The following is a 20223-nucleotide window of genomic DNA, read 5'->3' as shown; positions in this document are numbered from 1 at the left end:
AGGATGAATTAAATTGATCCCATTTTACTTATAAAAATAGAAATTTCAATCAATAAAATTCAAAATTACAGGGAAAACATTAAGTCTAATGTCATAGAAATACCAACAACCCTGAGACTGCTATGAATTAGTATACGCCAACAAATCAGATAACATGAAAGAAACTAAAATGTACAAGCAACAAAGATGAACTAATCAATTAGTATGAAGTTTAAAGAGAGCAATAATGAACACCAGATTGGATGGGAATCAAACAACTTCCAACCAAAAAAAATAAAAAATAAAAAAAAAAAATAAAAAAAAAAATAAAAAAAAAAGGAATTATCACCCATCTATCAAAATCTTCCCAAAATTTTTGAAATCTGGAAAATACATCCAAATTATTTTTATAAGACGGCATTATATGCATACCACGCCAAAGCACTACAGGAAACCAAACCTGGAGGCTACCACCTCTTATTAGTATAAATGCAAGAAAATCAGTTGAATAATTTCCAGAACACATTGAGAATCACATATCTTAAGAAGTGGAATTTATTTCAAGGATGCAAGAAGGGTTCAATACTAAGACTTCACAAAATGATTCAGCACATCTATCTTAATATCTGGAACAGCAGATTCCAGCATTGTTCTTTTTCTGCAGGATTGTTTTGGTATATGGTATTTTTTGTATTTACATACAAATATCAATTTGGGGTAGATTTTTCTATTTCCATGAGTAATGATATGGGGGATATGATTGGAATTACACTGAATCTATGATTAGTTTCTGTAAAATGTTCTTTACAATATTCTCCCAATCCATGAGAATGAGTTCTCACCATCTTCGAGGGCTATTATCTTTCTTTAGAGGTTTCAAGTTTTCATTGTGGAGGTCCTTCATTTTCTTGATTAGATATATTTTCTTTATGGGCCACTGTGAATAGAGGCATGTCCTTGACTTCTTTATGTTTGTTGTAGGTTATAGCAATGTCTCCCTGGTTAGCTGTCCCTTATTAAAATGAAGTGTCCTCCCTTATCTCCTCTGCTTAGTTTAGTTTGATGTCTGTTCTGTCAGATGTTAGGCTAGCATTGCTGGCCTGCTTTGTGGTTCCATTTGATTAGAGTATTTTTAATCCATCTTTTTACTCCAAGTTGGTAGCTACCTTTAAATCTAAGATATGTTATTGTAGTTAAAATTTATTGTGGGTTTCTACCACACCTTTGATCTTTTAGTTTCCAGACAAAATACACAGAACCTTTATATATTTACAGTAAACCTTAATAGTACTAGAGTCGGACAATCATCAACCCGCTATGTTAGCTTGTCTACATCCCTGCCAATTACCCTGAGATATGACTTGTAATGTTCTACCTGGGCCGCTCTTACTCCAAATGTCCATCCCTCATGACCAGCTCTCATGATTACCTGATGGCATCTTCTCCTCTCTTTTTCCCTCACCTCTTTCCTCCTCATGATATCTGCCTCACACCCCAAGCCCTGGGAATCAAAGACCCATCTACCTCTCTTCTGCACAGTTTTAGGCTGTAGGCATCTTAACTCAACCAATAGTTTTAAATTAAGGAGCATGCTTGCGTAGCACTCGTGGTGTGCATGAAGATTTCTTCCTCCCTGAGGCAAACAGATCTTGGAGGCCAGTATTTGGCATTACAATATGTTTCCTGTAAACAAGAGAGATACATTTTTTTCTTGCTGCCCATGTATGTATGGTGTGAAGGCCATCCACTAGAATGTTGGAATCCTGTGAGTTGTTACATCTTCAAAAAGAATAATTGTCTCTATTCCAGAAACTATCCCTTACAAATAGTCCTCAGTAAGCATGGATCCTGGAGATCATCTACCATGTGCATGTGGGAATTGGACGGATTTGATCTTGTCCAGGTCTTATATAGGTAACCTCAGCTGCTAAGATTGTGATAGCCCAAATTACAGAACCTTACACATTCTTTCCCATGCTCTGGGTCTTATATTCATTCTGATTCCTCTTCTAAGATATTCCTTAAGCCTTGGGTTGGGGTAAGTGGAAAAGAAAGGATAGATGACCTTTGGGGCTGAGCACTAAATCTTTTGTCAGTATTTTGAGAGTCATATATGAGTCCATTGACTGTTACCAAGTGCAGAGAGAAGCTTCTCTGTTCAAGGCTGAGGATAGCCTAGGTCTGTGGTTTGTAAACTTAAATATTTAGCAGACACCTTAATGCCACAATCATTTAACAAAATAACAATAGCAAATTCTACACTAATGCTTATGAGCTCCTCAGCCATGGGATTTTGACCAGAAATACAGTGCTAGGCATGCATCCCCTTATGTGAATCAGGCATCAACTCCAATAAGAAAGTAGTTAGTTACCTTGATAACTCTTGTACCACTATTGCATCAGTCAGTACAGCAGTGTTCATGGTACAACCACTCATGTGTTTTCTTCCTTAGAAACCCCATAATATCCTTCCACATCATGAAAGATAGTCTGCTTGAACTTTCCTGGCCAGTTTCCTGCTCTTCAATCAGTGATATGAGTGACTTCTGGATCACCTGTATTAAAATCTGAATTATTTTGTCATACTTTGCTGGGTTTGGAATAGCTAGCATATATTTCAACCTCAGTCCTGTGGCTAGTTAATGTTGATTGGTGAGTAGCTGAGGCAGTTCCAGTTCAGCTAGAGAAAGTCACAGTTTCTGACCTGCTCGGCAGATACTTTGTATGGGTCAGTAGAGTGCAGTGTGAACTGCAGGGTTAGAGAAGTGTAGCCTCTAGTCTGAGCGGCAACTGTTCCAGGCAGTGCTTAGCCATGGCCTGGCAGGCACAGATAATGAGGAAATGGCTTCTGATGGCGAAGCTGGCTGAGGCTCCACAAGAGTCCTGAAACTCAGTGGTTTGGGTACCAGTGGCCATGGGAGGTGGCCTCTATCTTTAGGAGTGAACAGGTAATTAACATATATTCTGATACAGAGGAGTAAGTTGCTTGCAAGAGAGTAGATACAATCACTTCCTGTGGGGAAATGAATAAATCCATATAAGCTGTCAGGTGGTAGGAGGGGCTAAAGTGATGGCTCTGCACTCTAGACCATATACAGTTCTACTGGGGGACCTTGGTTTGATTCCCAGTACCCACATGGAAGTTAACAACCATCTCTAACTTCAGTCCCAAAATATATGGTTCCCTCTTCTGGCCTTTGCAGGCACTGCATACACATGGTACACAGACATACATGTATGCAAAATAGCTGTGTCCTTAAAATAAAAATAAATAGCTCTCTTATTTGAAATGTCATAAAGAAATGGGAATTTTGCCTATGCAGTGATCAGGGCCTCATCCAGGTCCTCAGATGGTGAGAATAGAGTTCCAGGGGCAGGACAGACAAGATACTCTACCTGTGAAGCAAGTAAGATACTTTAAGAGGGCCCTGGGATGGTGGCCTTTAAGAACCAGAAGGAAGGGAGGGTGTGCTATTTCTAAGAGGAAGGGACTGAAGTTCCCATGAGAGGAACAGTGGGAGCTCAATTTTCAAAACAACAGATAAAGTCTTTCAGGGAGTAACTTCAGACCCACAATGGGATGGTGACATTAGTGTGTCCAAGGGAGGTGAGAGTGAGGGCTCTTCCCTGGAAGGCAGCAGTGTGAGTCCTGCAAAAAAAGAAGAGTTTAAGCAGCAGGATCCTGGGAAGGGGACACAGCTGGGATTCCAGAGGGAAGAGGAGAATGTGGCTCCAGGCGACATGAGCAGCCAGAGTTCTGGGAAGGCTGTGGGGTTCCAGAGAGGAGAAAGAAAGAGCCCCTCTGGGAGTGTGAGCAGTGGCCGTGATGGGATGGCCAAGACATTCAAGGTGCCCACCCAGTGAGAAATAGATTCACAAATTTGAATGTGTAGTGGTGGATATCATAAACTGTATAGCTATTAAATAATACTCACATCTATAAAACTGAATAAAAATGTTTACATAAGGGTTGAAAATTGTTAATTACAACACAAATTCTATTTATTGAAAATAGTTTAAATGTCTTCGGTCTCAACACAGAAAAGAATTGGTCACAGTAATTGTAGTTACCACTAAGGTGTTCTGTAAAATATTGATGCGTGCAATAAAAAAATAAAATATTAAAACATAAACACAGATGTTGTACCTTTTAAAATACTCAGTATGAATCACAAACATAAATGTAATACCATAAAACCATTATGGGATAACTGGAAAGTTTAAAAGACAACAGTATAAAAGCAACCCTCTTAAAAATAGGAAAGACAGGAGCATCACTAAAGATGCCAACAGGCATCTCATTAGGGAATTGCAAGTTAGAAGAAGACAGGACCAGTACTCATGTGTCACGTAACAGCCAGCTTACAGAAAGAATAAGAAACACTGGCAATGCCCAACACTGGTATATTAACAAAAACTTGGACTCACTATAGATAGATCTAAATATGATACAGCTTCTTTGAAAACCAACTTGACAAGTACTTACAAAGTTAAGCATAATTTTACTACACAGTTGGGCAACTTATGATCATAGACATTTGTGCAGTTGAGCAAATAACTTACATCCACACAAAAATGTGCATAAAGGGGGTTTTCGCAGCTCTAGTAATCCCCAAAACCTGTTACCAGCCAAGATACTCAGAAATAGCTTCTCAAAGGTTAGCAATGCGTCTCAAGTCCATGTAATAGGACAATGAGTATTTTTTTCTGAAATATAAGAAAATAAGCTGTTGGTGCACATGAAGGAACAGTAAATCACACAGGCACACAAAAGGAGCCAATCTGGTCAGCTAAATACCGCATAACTTCAGCTCTGTCATATCCTCAAAAGGGCAAAGCTGTGTTAGAACATAAATCAGTTGTTCCTGGGGATTTGTAAGAAGAAAGAGTAACTAGACACACAGAGGGCATGACAAGGTCAGTGATTCTCATCTTGATAAAATGGATGGTAGATAAGTGTCATCACACTGTCCAAGCCCACAGGGTGCAGTGACAAAGCCTGAACCTTAATATAAACGACACAGCTTAGTTGTTGATAATATACCAAGACTGACAGACTAGTTTAATACCATATGAATTCAAGATATTAACCCCAGTAGATGTGCAATGCAATGTGGGCAACACAGGAATTCTCTTCACTATTTGTAGGACTTTGTAAGCCCGAACTTGCTCTAAAAAAAATCAAGTGCATGATTTTTAAAGACAGCCTGAGAATAGTAGTTTACATGAACACAATCTGGCATCTTTCTAAGTAAAATCATTTTGCTTCCAGCAGTTAAATCTCACTTCCCTTTGCAGAATCTCCTTGCATGTCACGTTCTCTGGGTCATGTCTGTCAGCATTGGGGGTGGGGTGGCAGGAAGGCAGGCATGTCCTCAGGCTAACATCTGCTCTCCAAGTGGCACCCCATATGCTGTTGGTGTGTAGCATTTCCATTGTTGACGTTTATGAATTGACTATAATTGTACTGTGATTTCCTTCCTTTCTTGAGTTAATTATGAAGATGTTTAAATTTCTGAGTGGTATTCTTTTCAAATGTTGCTTCTTTCAGTTTTGTCACTCGATTGAAATATGTGAGTTAAGTCCTACTTTTTGGATTCTACTGAGAAATTTCCTTTGTTGGTAATTTAGAATCTGACCAAATTTTTGTATGTTGTGTAGCTATTTTGCATTTTGTACTTGGGAGTTCTATTTTGCCTATTTATATTTTGTAGGCTGTTTTGCTTGTAAAGCCTTGAACATTTTTGTTACATAGATTTAGTGTTATATTAGGTATTACATCTACATTTATCAGTATTCTACTGACATTATGTGGTGTGTCTTTTATCAACAGAAATAAGTCTTTGTTACATGGGAAGCTGATAACTTTGGATTTGATTGGTATCATGCAGAATTTTTAATAAGGGCCTTTTAATAATTTTTTAGTTGTTTGATATGCCTCTGAGTACTATTTTTAAATTCCAGTGTTATTTGGGTTTATTGATTCGTATTCTGAATAAAATATAGTTAGACCAAAGGGAAGGTTTTGTCTTAAATAGTCTTTGTTTTAATAAAAGAGATTAAGCCATTTATACTTACAGTGGAAAACAGTGTCTCATATCATTTCAGGACCTCACTGTCATTGTGAGGATTGTTGCAGATATAGTTAGTAATTGTGGGAAGCTGAAAGAATATTCTTCCAGGACGTTTGTACCCTAACCCTGGGAATCTAGGCCTGCTACACACCATATGTGACAGAAAAAGAATATTACTAAGAATCTGAAATGTGGGATTATCCTAAATTAATTTAGGGAATCCTAAAATGCAACGATAAAAGGGAAATATCAGTCTGACATGCTGGCAAAAGGGGAGGACATTGTAGCACATAGGAAGGGATTGCACTGACGGCCACAGGAATAGGATGCTAACAGCTACCTAAAGCTTAAAGAAACCAAGGATGTTAATTTTGTCTTGGGTATTCAGAGCTTCTGGGCTAATATCCACTTATCAGTGATTGCATTTCATGTGTGTTCTTTTGTGATTGGGTTACCTCACTTAGGATGATGTTTTCCATTATGGGACTTATGGGGAAGGGGGAACCAGGAAAGGGGAAATCATTTGAAATGTAAACAAAGAATGTAGGAAAAAATAAAGAAAAGAAACTGGGGATGGATTCTCCCTTAGGGTCTCCAGAAGAGCCATGATCCTGCAAATATGTTGATTTGGGGATAGTAGAATTGTTTTAGACTTCTGGTCTCCAGAACTATGGAGGGAATAAATTGATGTTGTCGAAGCCTCCACACCTATGGCTATTTTTCATAGGAACCAGAGAAGACAGAGAAGTTAATTTTTCTCCATTTAAATGTTTTCTTCATTTATTTCGTTATAACTTACCTTTCAACTTCAGACGTATCACTATCAAAGGCAGACAGACAACTATGCAAGACTCAACAAGATGTCTCTCTTTTTCTTCTCTCCCATCACACCACTACCCAGGTTCTTCCCAGAGATGTCACATCATACATTCCTAACTATCTGTGAAGCATTTTACATTTTGAGACCTTGCCTGTACAGCATATTTTGCCCCCTTTCCTCTTAATTTTGCAACAGTTCTTATTCAGCTGGTGTCTCCTCCAAGGACTCTGGAGGGGGATGTAGGGTGTTATATTTCCTTCCTTCATACATATCCAAATAAAAGCTGTTCTGTGCATTGGCACAGAAATGAAATTTACAAAATTCTTGGATCACAATTTTTCTTTCAAAACTCTGAACGTGTTCTCTGGCATTTACTTTTTATAGAGAAGCCTGGTAATTTGAGACATATTTCTTTTAGATATCTTTATTTTATTTTACTGCACCTTGGTGTTTGACGATGTTTCATCTCAGAAGTTAAATATTCTTTTCAGCTGTGTCTCCGCATCTGTCTCTTTTTGGTTAATATTGCTTGGAGTCCTGAAAATCTGTTCTGGTGCCTCTTCTCCTGTCCCGGATTCTGAACTGTGTCAATCGCCTGACTGGAGACAGAAGAGATGTCCAAGGACTCAGGCTGCCCAGCACACCCTTCCTTCCAGCTGATTCACTCTTTCCCATATTTCTCTCACGCCAGCTTCCTGGCATTGTGTGGTCAGTCTCAGCCAAAGTTCACACAGAGAAACATAAGTTCTCTCTAAGGAGGCAATAGCTTGACTTCTCTTTAAACTATTCTCTTTCTGTTTCTACCTTGGTTAATCTTTACACAAAAGAATTTCTTTTTATGTCCCTCAGGTAGGGCGGGAGTGGTATCAGTCTCTGATCATTCTTTACTATTCTCTTCCAACAAGAGTAATGCTGGAAAGCATGTGTGGTTGTGTTATAAAGACAAAAAAATAAAAAATAAATAAATAAAAAGCCAAGGAATGGGGCATATGGTCCCCGATTTCCCAGTCATGTGATTTTTAGACTGTATGATGGTATAACCTTGGAATCATGGTTTTCATGTTCAACGCCAGGGCCCTTAGTATGAGATAGGCTGTGCATTTGATGAGTTTGCCTAACTGGAAGCTAGTATAGGGATTATATATAAATGCATTATCAAATGAGAACATTTCAAGTAATGATCGTTTTATTCTAAATTGAAGTGAATCTATATCTGAATTGAACTATGAGCTGGTATTTGTCTGAGCTGCAGTAAGTGTGACAAAGAAACAAATTACAAACAAATGTGATCACCAAAGAGAAAGTCAGACTCTCAACAATGCACTACCATTCTCAATGGCCTCTAGATTTAACCACAAAACGAGATATGTTACTGGCTTGTAGAAATTGCCTTCTGGTTCCTCAGAAAATTTCCCATGAGATCATACTTTCTAACATATCTCATTTAACTAGATTCCACATAGGAATGCTTCACAGAAGCAATGTTAACTTCTGTCCCAATTTCTTCCGCTACAGAGAATGCAACTAAGTTTATGCCTGAGCTATTGAGAGGGTGTGGATGAAATTAATTGGAGGAGAGTCAGAAGAGGGAAGCTCGAAGCTTAGGCTACCTCCAGCTCTGACAGAGACTGGGAGGAAGGCAGTGTGGGTAGGGGGCGGGGCTCTCTGAGGTTGATGCTGGGGTAAATGGCTAGAACAGCTGTGTGAAAAGAACCCTTCCTTTACCTCTCAACTAATCTCGCTGCTAAAAGGCAAATGAATGCTTGTTTCTAAACTATTCTGGAATGCCAGTTGTGGCAGAGAAAATTATTTTAGCTTTAAAAGTCAATTGCAGATAAATGTATCATGTGACTATCAAGAGAGACTGATATTGAAATACATTGAAATACAGGAAGTCCAAGAAGCCAGTTGAATACACAGAGAGAGCTGTGACCATTCCAACCGTATTGCCAGTAGCAACACAGAGAGTCCTGCAGCAAAGCCCAGATCAGGTTCCAGCAGGGAGGCCCAATGTCTCTCTCCCTCGACTTTGACCTCACTGGTACCTTGGTTCAATCCTCTGGTTCTAGGTACCAAGTATACTATATACTATGTGCATTTCCTATCCCATGTGAAGTCACACAAGTCGTCTGGTTCCCGTCCTTAGGTTGTCCTGCTCTATGCCTCTACCTACGTCCTGGTGTCCCTCAGCATAGACAGATACCATGCCATCGTTTACCCCATGAAGTTTCTTCAAGGAGGTGAGCAAACATTCTTTCATAAAGATCCTTTTATAGGGTAGGGATATGTTTGCTAATATTTTATTGATGTTTTCTCTGCTCCAAGAACACTTTTCTCTCCCTCTTCCCTTCTCCCTCCTCCCTCTCCTTCCTCCATCCCCCTCCCTCCTCTTCCCCTGGCCCTCCCCTTCTCATTTCCTTTCTCTTCCTCCTTTACTGTTTAATGGGTCAGAGTGTTCAAAATTATGGAAAGAAAATTTGGATGCCAGAGGAAAAGAGGAATGCTACCTGATCATCGCCCCATAAGAGAAATCCTTGGTGGGCCAGGCTGTGGCTGTGCACCCATCTACTTCCTGAGGTCTTGCCAGGAAGCACACTCTTACAACAAGATGGGTGCTGTCCCTTCATGCTCTTCATTTTCAAGAAACAAATGCCAGCCCCTCCTTACCTTCAAACCACAAAGTGTTTTTAATTTATTGAAAACAAGGGAGCTTTCTCCTTACTTCAAGATGCCTGGAAGAGAAAGCAGGTAGCCAGTAACACCCTCAGCTGATGCTCACAGTAGTACGCGGGTTAGGGGCGCTGCTTGATGTTCCTACCTGGTGCAGGAGGCGAGGCAGAGCTCAGGAAACTTCAGGTCCTGAGGCAGGAGGGCATCATGAAGGTTTCAGAACTCTCCAACCAGGTGGGAAGGATGGAGGCTCTGCGTTCATAGGGGATAGCATGTTGATGCTACTGATGGGGTTCCAGTAGTCATCTGTGCTTTGGTGATGAGCACTGTGTAGGACCAGCTAGCTGCCCTCTGCTCTGCACATGGGCAGGCCTGGCCCCATGGGCTCCTCACCTCATATACCCACAGAAACTGAAATTTGACCAGGAAAACAAGGCAATCCATAGAATCCCCATATAAAGAAGGCAAGTTGAATGAGTAATGAGAACCTTTTAGTAGATGTGCAGAGTGTCATGGGAGATCCACAGGAAGTAGAGAGCTGTGGGAATTTCATTAATTGACCAGACATGAGTTCATATGTACTGTTCTTAAAAAGTGGCAGTGTCCAACTACAGAGAGATTGATACTATTATGGGTTTTAGGGTCACTGAATATAAGAATAATTAGTAATCTACCAGAAATGGGGAAGGAAAAATATGTGTTAATATGAAAATAATCTCAGACTCTGATAGAATAAATGTTATGCATACACACACAGATTCCCTGATGTACACATAGACTGACAGACGTGTACTCACAGAGGTCACACACATGCATGTGCACACACGTGCATGCACACCCACACACCCACACACACACAAACACACACACACACACACACACAGCAAATAAAATTTTAAATAAGTTGGAAAAGAATAGGTTTGTTAATATATAATATTGGAGTAGCTTTATAGCCAGTTAGAAACGTAAATTCATGATGGCACAGTTAATTAAATATAGACCCTTTGGACCAGGAAAATTAGTCACTCAAACATTCAAGACTAAAGAACATGACAAACCTTCCACCATCCTAAGAAAGGCAGAGTCTTTACAGAAATCATATCAAAAGCAGAAGCAGTAAAGGAAATTATTTGTCACTGCATCAAGGTCTTCAGCCATTTATAGAAATAAGAATCAAGAACAATAGCAAAAGGAAAAGTGGAGTTTTATACCCCCAAAAGACAAAGAATTAATATATTTATATTATTATTATTTTATTTATTACATCCCAAATGTTGCCCCCTCCCAGTCCCCCTCTCAGAGTTCTTACCCCTATCTATTCTCCTCTTCGCCTCTGAGAGGATACTGCCCCAGACATCCCCCCTCCCTGGGGCATCAGGTCTCTATAGGATTAGGTGCATCCTTTTCTGAGGCCAGACAAGGCAGTCCTCTGTTACATATGTACCTGGAGCCTCAGACCAGCTGTGTATGCTCCTTGGTTGGTGGCTCAGTCTCTGGTCTTCTCAGGGTCCACGTTAGTCAACACTGTTGATCTTACTATGGGGTTGCCATCCCCTTCAGCTCCTTCAGTCCTTCCCCTAACTCTTCCATAAGGGTCTCCAATCTTACTCCAGTGCTTGGCTGTGAAGTAGCTGCATCTGTCTCATTCAGCTGCTGGAAGAGCCTCTCAGGGGACAACCATGCTATGCTCCTGACAGCAAGCACAACATAGCATCAGTAATAGTGTCAGGGCTTGGTGCCCATCCATGGGATAGATCCCAAGCTGGGCTGGTCACTAGATCAGTCTCTGTGAGACTCATTCATAGCTGGTGAGATTGCAAACTGGTACAACCACTCTGGAAATCAATCTGGTGGTTCCTCAGAAAATTGGAAATAGTTCTACCTAAAGAGCCATATATACCCACTATACCGGCATATACCCAAAAGATATTCCACAATATCACAGAGATCTGTGCTCCATGCCCCACTATGTTCATAGCAGTCTTACTCATAATAGCCAGAAACTGGAAACTAATATCTTTCTTACGATAATTTTGACAAAGACTTAAGAATATCCATCAAAAACAAAAAAGAAAAAAGAAAGAAAAAGAAAAGACATGAACACAGATTAAGAAACAAACAATTACGAGACACCCTGCTAATTAAAGAATTACAAAATTAAACATGTAGAGAGGAAATTGTGCCAGCTAGATGAGATTTAAAAGGGAATCTTCTTGGAGTTGGGGAATAGTGGGATGTAGGTGGGCCTGCACCCTCATGTGGAAGCTGTATGCTGCAGAGAGCATTGTATCCATTTGAGGAAACTGAGGCTATAGGAGACACTGACAGGTCCCAGTGGCTCTCTGCTAGAGGTCAATCTCTATAGAGGCTGTGCTTCTCTATATGTGTGCTTCCCAGGCATGTTCCCAAGAACATCTCCCCCAAGAATATCTTTCTCCTTTCTTAAGCAGAGAAGCAAGCCAAAGTCCTCATCGGAATTGCATGGGGCCTCTCGTTCCTGTTCTCCATCCCCACGCTGATCATATTTGGGAAAAGGACACTTTCCAATGGTGAGGTGCAGTGCTGGGCACTATGGCCAGATGACTCCTACTGGACCCCATACATGACCATCGTGGCCTTTCTGGTGTACTTCATCCCCTTGACAATTATCAGGTGAGAGGCCGGTGGGCTGGACCTGTGTGAGCACTGTTCTGCTCTGCCTTTTCAGATCAGTCCTGGTTCCAGACTCCCTGTGGGAACTCATTGGGATTCAGGCTCCTACCTACTGCTGCCATGGGCTAAGCCTGAAGCAGAGTCAGGAGAGGAGAACGTTTATTGAGGATGCACTCAGACACATACATTGTGCCAAGTGGCTGTGTCCCTTCTTTCACAGTGCCACTCTGTGAAATAAATGACTTCATTTTATGAAATCTGAAACTCAGGATCTGGGCAGTTAACCAATTTAACATTACACTGGATTGAAACTTTGATCTGTCTGATTGCACACACCCTGTCCTTTCTTCGGTGTCATAATCATATAACCTTTCAAATACAAATTAAGATATAAGATTTGGGGATATTAGAAATGAAAAGACAGACACACTTGAAACAAATCAAGCCCCAAAATGCAATAGTATGTTAATACATGTTTGAGTATATGAGTAGTTGGCTTTGATATCAGAGGAAAGGAGATAATGACTTTCTCTCCATGGCGGGATACCAAAGAAGGAGGCATCGTTTATTGCAAAAAGCCTTGGCAATCAAGTCACAGGATGCAACTTATCCTTGAGCCAGAGATGACCAGAGCAGCTTGCTCAAAAGGTAGGAGGGTCTCACTTGTTCACACAGCCAGACTCCAGAGCAACAGTGGTCTTACCTGTGTGGATGAGGTGCACGGGGAAAAATTCCCATTTTGGCAGGTGTGTATGTGAGCCACGGTAGTCCTGCACTTTTGGGGTGTCCCTTACCTGCTGGGGTGGGTCACATAGAACAATGGGAAAAGCAAGTCAGCCTTTGGATTGTGGTATCACACAAACACTCTGCTAGTGTGAGCTCTGACAGACAGTGTGGAGGGCTCTTGGCTCTTCCTCCAGGCCAGAGAAAGGCAGTATCATTTTATTATTTGATCTTTCCTGAACTGTGAGTTAGGGAAATACACCTCGTTGCTTTAATATGCATCTGTTTTACTTGTCTTTCTCCTTGGCTATTTCTAACCATCTCCTGACATTATGGAAGATGACCGCTTTTTGTTCAGTGATCATCTTTGGTTTCCTGGAACCCTAAAGCTGGGAGGAATTTGATGTTATCACCATCCAGCTGTGACATTTTCTCGAGGGTGGTGTAGCAATGACTGGGACAGCCAGGTCACTAGCTCCTCTGAAATAAGTAGCTGTCCAGTCGTCTTTTCTCAACCGACATACATCCACGTTTGTCTCAACTTGCTGCCCTCCTCTCTGCCAGTTTGCATGGATGAGAGTTGGGTGGAAAGATGAAGATCTAAGTTTAGGTGACTAGCCCAAAGGTAAGAAGCAGCAACAGGGGGGCAAGGTTCCTGTGGCTGGGCGTGGGCGGGGCTTCACGCCTTATTGATTTCTCCGCCTTCATTAAGCCACGCCTTCTAAGTCTCCACTTCCTGGGAAGGTGCCAGCCGCAGGAGACCCCTGGCAGATTTGTCCAGAGGTCTGTGACTCTGAGATTTCTTTCCCACATTCCTTTGGCTGCTTTTCTCAGTAGGACTGCACCTCCAGACTGCCTGCTGCTTAACTCAGGGTTCCTCAGTGTGCTTGAAAGTCAAGGCTGAATTTGTTTGTGAAACAGTTTCACAGGGGTGTCTCATTCCCCTCTCAGCACAGTAGCACCTCCACTAGAACCCTGCCTGCTTCCTGGCTGCTGGTGACCTTCTGTGTCCTTGAGCTTCTTGGACGCATTTCCTGTCTGTCAGGAAGCCGGACGGTCAGCCACCAGCTTTCCTCCTTTCTAAGCCAAGAGCTGGCTTCTTTCTGGGGGAGAAGGCATTCTCCACTTCTTGAACCAATCTCAAGCACACACTGCACTAGTTAGTCTCTCTCTCTCTCTCTCTCTCTCTCTCTCTCTCTCTCTCTCTCTCTCTCTCTTCCTCCCTCCCTCCCCCTTCCCTCCCTCCCTCTCTCTGTCTCTTACCCTGTCTCTCTTCCTATCTCTTTTTCTCCTATTCTTCCCCTCCCCCCTTCTCTCCCCTTTGTTTTCTTCCATGTTCTTTATTCTGACCACATAATTCCCCCATTGTTGATAACCTCTTTGAGATAAGGTTAAATGAACTGAATTCCAAGCTTTCTTAAACTAAGAAAAAACTCAATGGTGTGCACTCACGTTGGTAGCCATGCCTCTTACTTGCTGTCCATGGTAAATTGCTAAATGCATGCTTCTAAATTTGCTATGGTGATAGTCAACAACAACAACAAAATAAAAAAAAAACCCAAAAACAGTATTTTGGGGGCGGGGTGTTAGTTGTTAGTGTTGCTTTGTTGTTTTATTTGTTTGTTTGGGAGACCTGAGATTGTGTAGAAATCCTGCAAGTAGCTACATAGCCCAGGCTAGCCTACAACTCACTGCAACTCCTACTTCAACCTCACAGGTAGGAATACAGAGGTGAGCCACCACATCTCGATATCGTTTTATGTTTTAGGTTGCATTTCCTTCCTCACAAATGAGATGAACACATTTGTGTTTTTATCAACACTTTTGTGCTTTTTAAATTAAACATATTCTAACACTCATGTGTGTGTGAAAGCTTTCATTTTCTCCATCCTACAGCCTTAGAGAGGTTCTTTTACTGACAGCCTCGCCCATTTGTAATGTATTGTGAAAGTCTTACCACTGGCTACCCCCAGTGGGGGTGAAGCCTCCTTGTGCCTTCTGCTCCCCTCCCCCACCCTGTGCTTCAGAGCACACCTCACTCACCCACGTGCCCTCACTACTCACAGCCCACGGCAACCCCAGGATCACCCTGCCTTGGGTCCAAACTCCTTCACAGCCCTCATTTCTCCTCTCCAACAAACCCATTGGAGAGTTTTCATTGCCAGCCCCAGAGGAAGAAACACCTAGGGTCCCTGTTTCTCCAAATTCATCCTCACTTCCTTCAAGTAGCCTTTATAACTTTGGAATAATGTAATTGTCAGCATCTAATGAATACAGCATTATGTTTTAATTTCTTGATGCTCAATCTAGTATCCAATAAACATTTGGTAAATATTGGACTAAGTGAGCAGACTTAGTAATAGTAATAGTAAAAGAAATAGTAATGTGTACTAAATGTTTCATGGATGTGTCATGGTCTCTGCTGTCTGTCTGTCTGTCTCTCATATTTTTCTCTCTTTCATGCGAGCGCACACACACACACATTTTACATGTATGCTCCCAATGTGAAAATTCCATTCCTGCATCAGTTTGTATGTTAGTCTGTTAGTATATGTGGTAGGAAAGACAGAAAGAAACGGTGAGGTATCATATCACCAGCAGCAAACTCTCTGGGGAGCTATGCATGAATAAAGATGTCGCAATTTCATCATCTACTAAATCAGTTTTCAAGACTTGAAGTCACCATGACTGTCAGACACCAAAGGCAGCACTCTACTTTTTCTGGGTCAGAACAACTCCTGTGGTTTCACAGTTTGCTTGGTGGGGCTGTCTAATTGTTCCAGTGAGGTTGTTTGCCCTGGTGTAATGCTTTCTCTGCTTTCTCTGGACTTATATTCTTGTGACCTAATTGATTACTTTCCTTCCTACCACTTCCCTTCTCAGAGACAAAGGTGTGGGCAGAAAAGACCCATGGTCACAATTACAAAGGTACAAGTGGAAAGATGCACATTAGTTACGGAGCGCTGGTTTGTGTTATGTGAGGAAAATCCATTCAGTTTTCTTGGGCAACAGGGCTCAGACATGTCAGAGCCCCATGGGAAAGCAGTCCAAATTAACAGTGGGTATTTGTGTGGAATGTCCAACCTCTCTTCCACTTCTCCTACATTTCCCTAGCAGCCACCCACCCCAACCCCTGGCACGGGTGGGTTCAGGACAGGCTGGATAATGCAGTTCAAGCCAAAGAGGTGAAGAGAATTCTTCAGGAAAGGGACTCTGATTTTTAACAAGAACTCTGAGAACGAGGTCATCACTGCTCATTCATGTCTCTGTTGATGCAGAGCTGGCATGAATAGCCTGCTCTAAAGAGAAACCTGAGAGCTACAGAAGGGACAGGTGACTTCATCATCAATAGCTTTGGCATTCTCTACCTGTGTATGGAAATAACACTAGGACTGACCACAGAATGTTGTTGGTTACAGTAAAGCAGATAAAGTTTGTGAGAGGCTGATATTGTGGTTGACTCATTCAATAGACTACTAAATTCTCTGGAAAACTGACCTTAATTTTAATCTCTCTGAAAGGTACTAATTGTGGAACCCTAGCCTTTCCATCCCTAAAATAGGGGATTTATGTTTTCATATCCATAGCTCATATATGAACTCACAAAGTAAGAGTTTCTGTCCAACAAAAAGAAAACTCTCACAATTGGCATAGATTGCGATTATATGGTCTCCAGAACCTATTAAAGAACGGGGCTAAGGAGACAAGGAATGCTTTATGGAGAGACAGACTCAGCAAGGGCACGCCCATGAGATAAAAGGCAGGGGTTTCTTCAGGCATATTCTCTCCTTCCTTGCATCAGGTCATTCCTTATGTGGTAAAACCAAATCAAGGACAAACAAACAGCCCTGGCAAGACTGTCTTTCTCCAGGGCAGTACAAACATTTCCTGCTCATTGTGTAGTGTTTTCAAATCTCCACACCACACCATAGCTCGGGCTACAGCTTAGTATGGACATACAAGACTACACATGTGGTGTTCGGTGTGTTAAATGTTTTGGGAAGGTAAGTTTTATTTCTGCAGAGGGTTCTTAGCTATATCAAATCTAGCAGGGAAGCACACCCAGTAAAGGCCCCACTAGGTTTTTATTCCTAATGCAAAGGGCAGCCTACACATGATGCTCAGTGGTCAGAGCTTGGCCTCACGTTCTTACACTATTGGTTAATTTGAAATGGTGCATTTATTACACAAGATACAATCCTGAGCACCAACTGGAACTCTGGACAGATATTTTGATCTCACAAAGATCTGATCCTAGAGGAATTTGAATTTCTGCCAATTAGTTTCTTCACAATAATTCTTAAAAGGAGTTTTGTCTTGCATAACTATTTTATAGAAAGGATAGTGCATTTTTTTTATATTTCCTACAATGGCATGTCAGTATTAAAAAATATAGATCTTCCTGCAGCCAACCCCTGGTCCTCAAATTACTGTGGGTCTGTGCCATTTCAGTCTTTACTGTGGTTAAACAAGCAAGTATATGTGTTTATTTCTTTTCATTTGTTTGCACAAATGTAAACAAACTATATATATTGAACCAAGCTTAAACTTTGAGAAGTGTAATCAACAATTTCACTTTACTACTTTGTTGGGAACCAGAGCTTCTATCGTTTCAGTGTAGAATCAACCTGCAAACACACTGACTCTGCGTGTTCCTTTGCTTCTCCTCATCATTCTGATCCACAATGAAGGCATATGGTCCTTCCAGAGAGGGACCTGCAAGTCTGACTCTACTGAATTGAACTCCTGTAATCTAAATCTGCCTCTGAATTACATAAAGGAAAATGGGGTGTTCCGATTCTTTTTTAAGTTCAGGAGGTAAACTAGATTGTTACAGGACAGAAGTGCTCTCCCACAGAGAAATTCTTCAGTTTTCATGTTTCCAAGAAGCGTAAGTCTTCCTTGAAAGTTATCACAATCCAAGACAGAGTTGTATTCAAAACACGAAAGAATGCCTTTTTCCTTGAACTGTTTCTATGGACATGATCTTTAGTACAAGACTGCCATAGACAACCTCTACACAGCCCGTGTTGTCCAACAGGGTATTCCAAGGAAGAAAAGCTGACTTTGAAAGAGAACAGGGTGAACAGTAATGTTTCATTGCAAGGTAGCACACAAAGAATGATAGACTACAAACAGACAACAGAGGATGGAAGAAAATGAGAAAATGGTGAGAAGATTTGGTGCCTCAACAGTGATAGCATCGCATGAAAATGGACTTGCCCAGGTGGGGCAGGGGTTATCCTGAAGAGCTGCTCTCTGTCCAGCATCACCATCACTTCTGGAGCTGTGGTTGCAGGCTACAGCAGCAGGATGGAGGTGTTTATAGATTATGATACCACTAGAGGAAAGATTAAAGGCACATGTGTTTCAACAGCACATGAACTAAAGCTGGGGGGATTAGAATTGATCTCACAAAGAACTAATATGCATCTTTATGATATATTACCTTCCTTTGCTTAATAGCTACAGAGTTTGACATATGTGATGGTTTTGATGAGAATGGCCTCCAAAGGCTCATATGCTTGGTCCCAGTTAGCGGAACTGTTTGGGAAAGATTAGGAGGCTTAGCCTTGTTGGAGGAGATGTGTCACTGGGGGGTGGGCTTTGAGGTTATAAAAGCCTACCCAGGCACAATCTCTTTCTCTAGGACTACCGCCTGTGGTTCAGGATGTAAAGCTCTCAGCTCCTGCTTCATCGCCAGACTTGTCTGCTCCCCACTCTGATGATCATGAACATCTGTAAACTAGCTGCCAGATGAATGCGTTATTTTATAGGAGTTGCCTTGGTCACATTTCTTTCCTGCAATAGCATAGTAACTAAGATATGAGAAAATAAGATAAATTCTACGGACAGGATGTGGTAACATCTGTCCACCAGTTTGATTACACCTATCGCTGCAGAACAATTTAATTAGAAGAATTAAAATGCATTCTGTTTATATTTTATGACAATAAATAAATTTTTCAAAATAAAAAAGTTAGAGATTGCAAAGGTTTGTGCTAACCCCGAAGAGATGAAAAGGTAGGTGCAAATGCTGGAGTCATTTTGAAGGGACAGCACCACAGCATGTGCTCAGTAATGAGAAGTAAAAAATGAGCAAGAAAAAGAAAATGCAAAAGAGAAGTTTCTCGTGAAACTGTTGCTCCCAAGAAGTAGCTTGCCTGGAACAGTAGATGACAAGGATACATACCCACCAGTTCCATTTGTCCAGTTGTCAAGGGTAGCTTGGCTTTCTGCTCCTCTACTTGCCTGTAAATAAAAGCAGGACCAATTAGGCCCAAGACTTCAACTCATAAGATCATTCTAACTTTAACATCCTACATATCACTAATTGTCACCAGCATATGAATCACTGGTGACTTAAATATTGGGATTACCATTGCCAGGTAGTATTAATGTCTCATGGTGGTTGGGACCTTACCTCTGAGAGTGGTTTGAATGTACAATGTCACTTACACAGTCATGCAGACTCCTGCTTTTTAGGAGGCTGTAGAACCTTTGGCAGGAGAAACTCAACTGGAGGAAGTAGATCTTAGCCGGCATAGAGGGGAGTCTTAACATTAAGAGCCAGTTCTATTTCCTGTTCCATCTCTAAGCTGCACAGATGTGAGCAACTTGCAGCCTTTCACGACTGCTCGTAGCTGTGAGATATTCTGCTCTCCGTGACTTCCCCTTACACTATGAGCCCAAATCTCCCCTTCCATGAAGCTGTTGCTTATCAGCTCTAGAAAAGCAGTTAATATACCTTGTGTCTCCTTTACCTTGGAAAGTCCTCATCTGACAAATGTTCTATTTAAAGAAAATTCTCACTGCTAAACTTTCCTTGTTTTTTTTTTTCTTTTTTCTTAATGGAGGCCTACAGACTCCAGGAAAGTCCTTAAATGAACAATCAGAAGGAAGAGAATACTCTACCAAGGCCTGAGGTTCCCTAGAGCATGAAAAAGAACTCCCAGAGCAAGAATGAAAAAAAAAGCAATAAAAAACAACATTTTAACATGGTCATTAATTAAGTTATCGTCTAAAGCCCATTAGAATCCATTAATGCTTTGTCAGCTACCACAAATTGAAACTCTGTGTTGTTGTTTTTTTAGCTACCAATTCTCAAGAGGAAAGATTATGCACTTTAAAATTAAGGCAGTGTTCTGCACCAAAGTTTTTAGTTGAAGTGTTCAGTAAACTTTAAATGTCAAGTAACATTGAAAAGAGTTGAAATTTTTGTATTTATCAAAGGAGACGGGAAATACAAAATTTGCTGAGGTGTGTATGTTATTAACATTCTGCTGGCACAGACCTCATCACTGA

At 41.2% G+C, this 20223-nt stretch overlaps 1 protein-coding gene across 2 annotated transcripts in view; it reads left to right on the top strand.

Moving 5' to 3' along the window:
* The window catches only part of Npsr1 (neuropeptide S receptor 1), a 224200-nt gene that overhangs the window by 187185 nt on the left and 16792 nt on the right, over positions 1 to 20223 (top strand). The window contains exons 4-5 of one of the 2 annotated variants that reach the window (XM_052188797.1): positions 9020 to 9113; positions 11994 to 12195. In XM_052188797.1, the coding sequence (XP_052044757.1) occupies positions 9020 to 9113; positions 11994 to 12195 (296 nt within the window). The remainder of the gene's footprint in view (positions 1 to 9019; positions 9114 to 11993; positions 12196 to 20223) is intronic. The other variant, XM_052188798.1, reaches the window with a different exon arrangement.

This window comes from Apodemus sylvaticus, chromosome 7 (assembly GCF_947179515.1).
Source record: "Apodemus sylvaticus chromosome 7, mApoSyl1.1, whole genome shotgun sequence".
Lineage (NCBI taxonomy): Eukaryota > Metazoa > Chordata > Mammalia > Rodentia > Muridae > Apodemus > Apodemus sylvaticus.
Note: the sequence above shows the minus strand (reverse complement) of the source record. Positions and strands in the feature narration are given on the sequence as shown.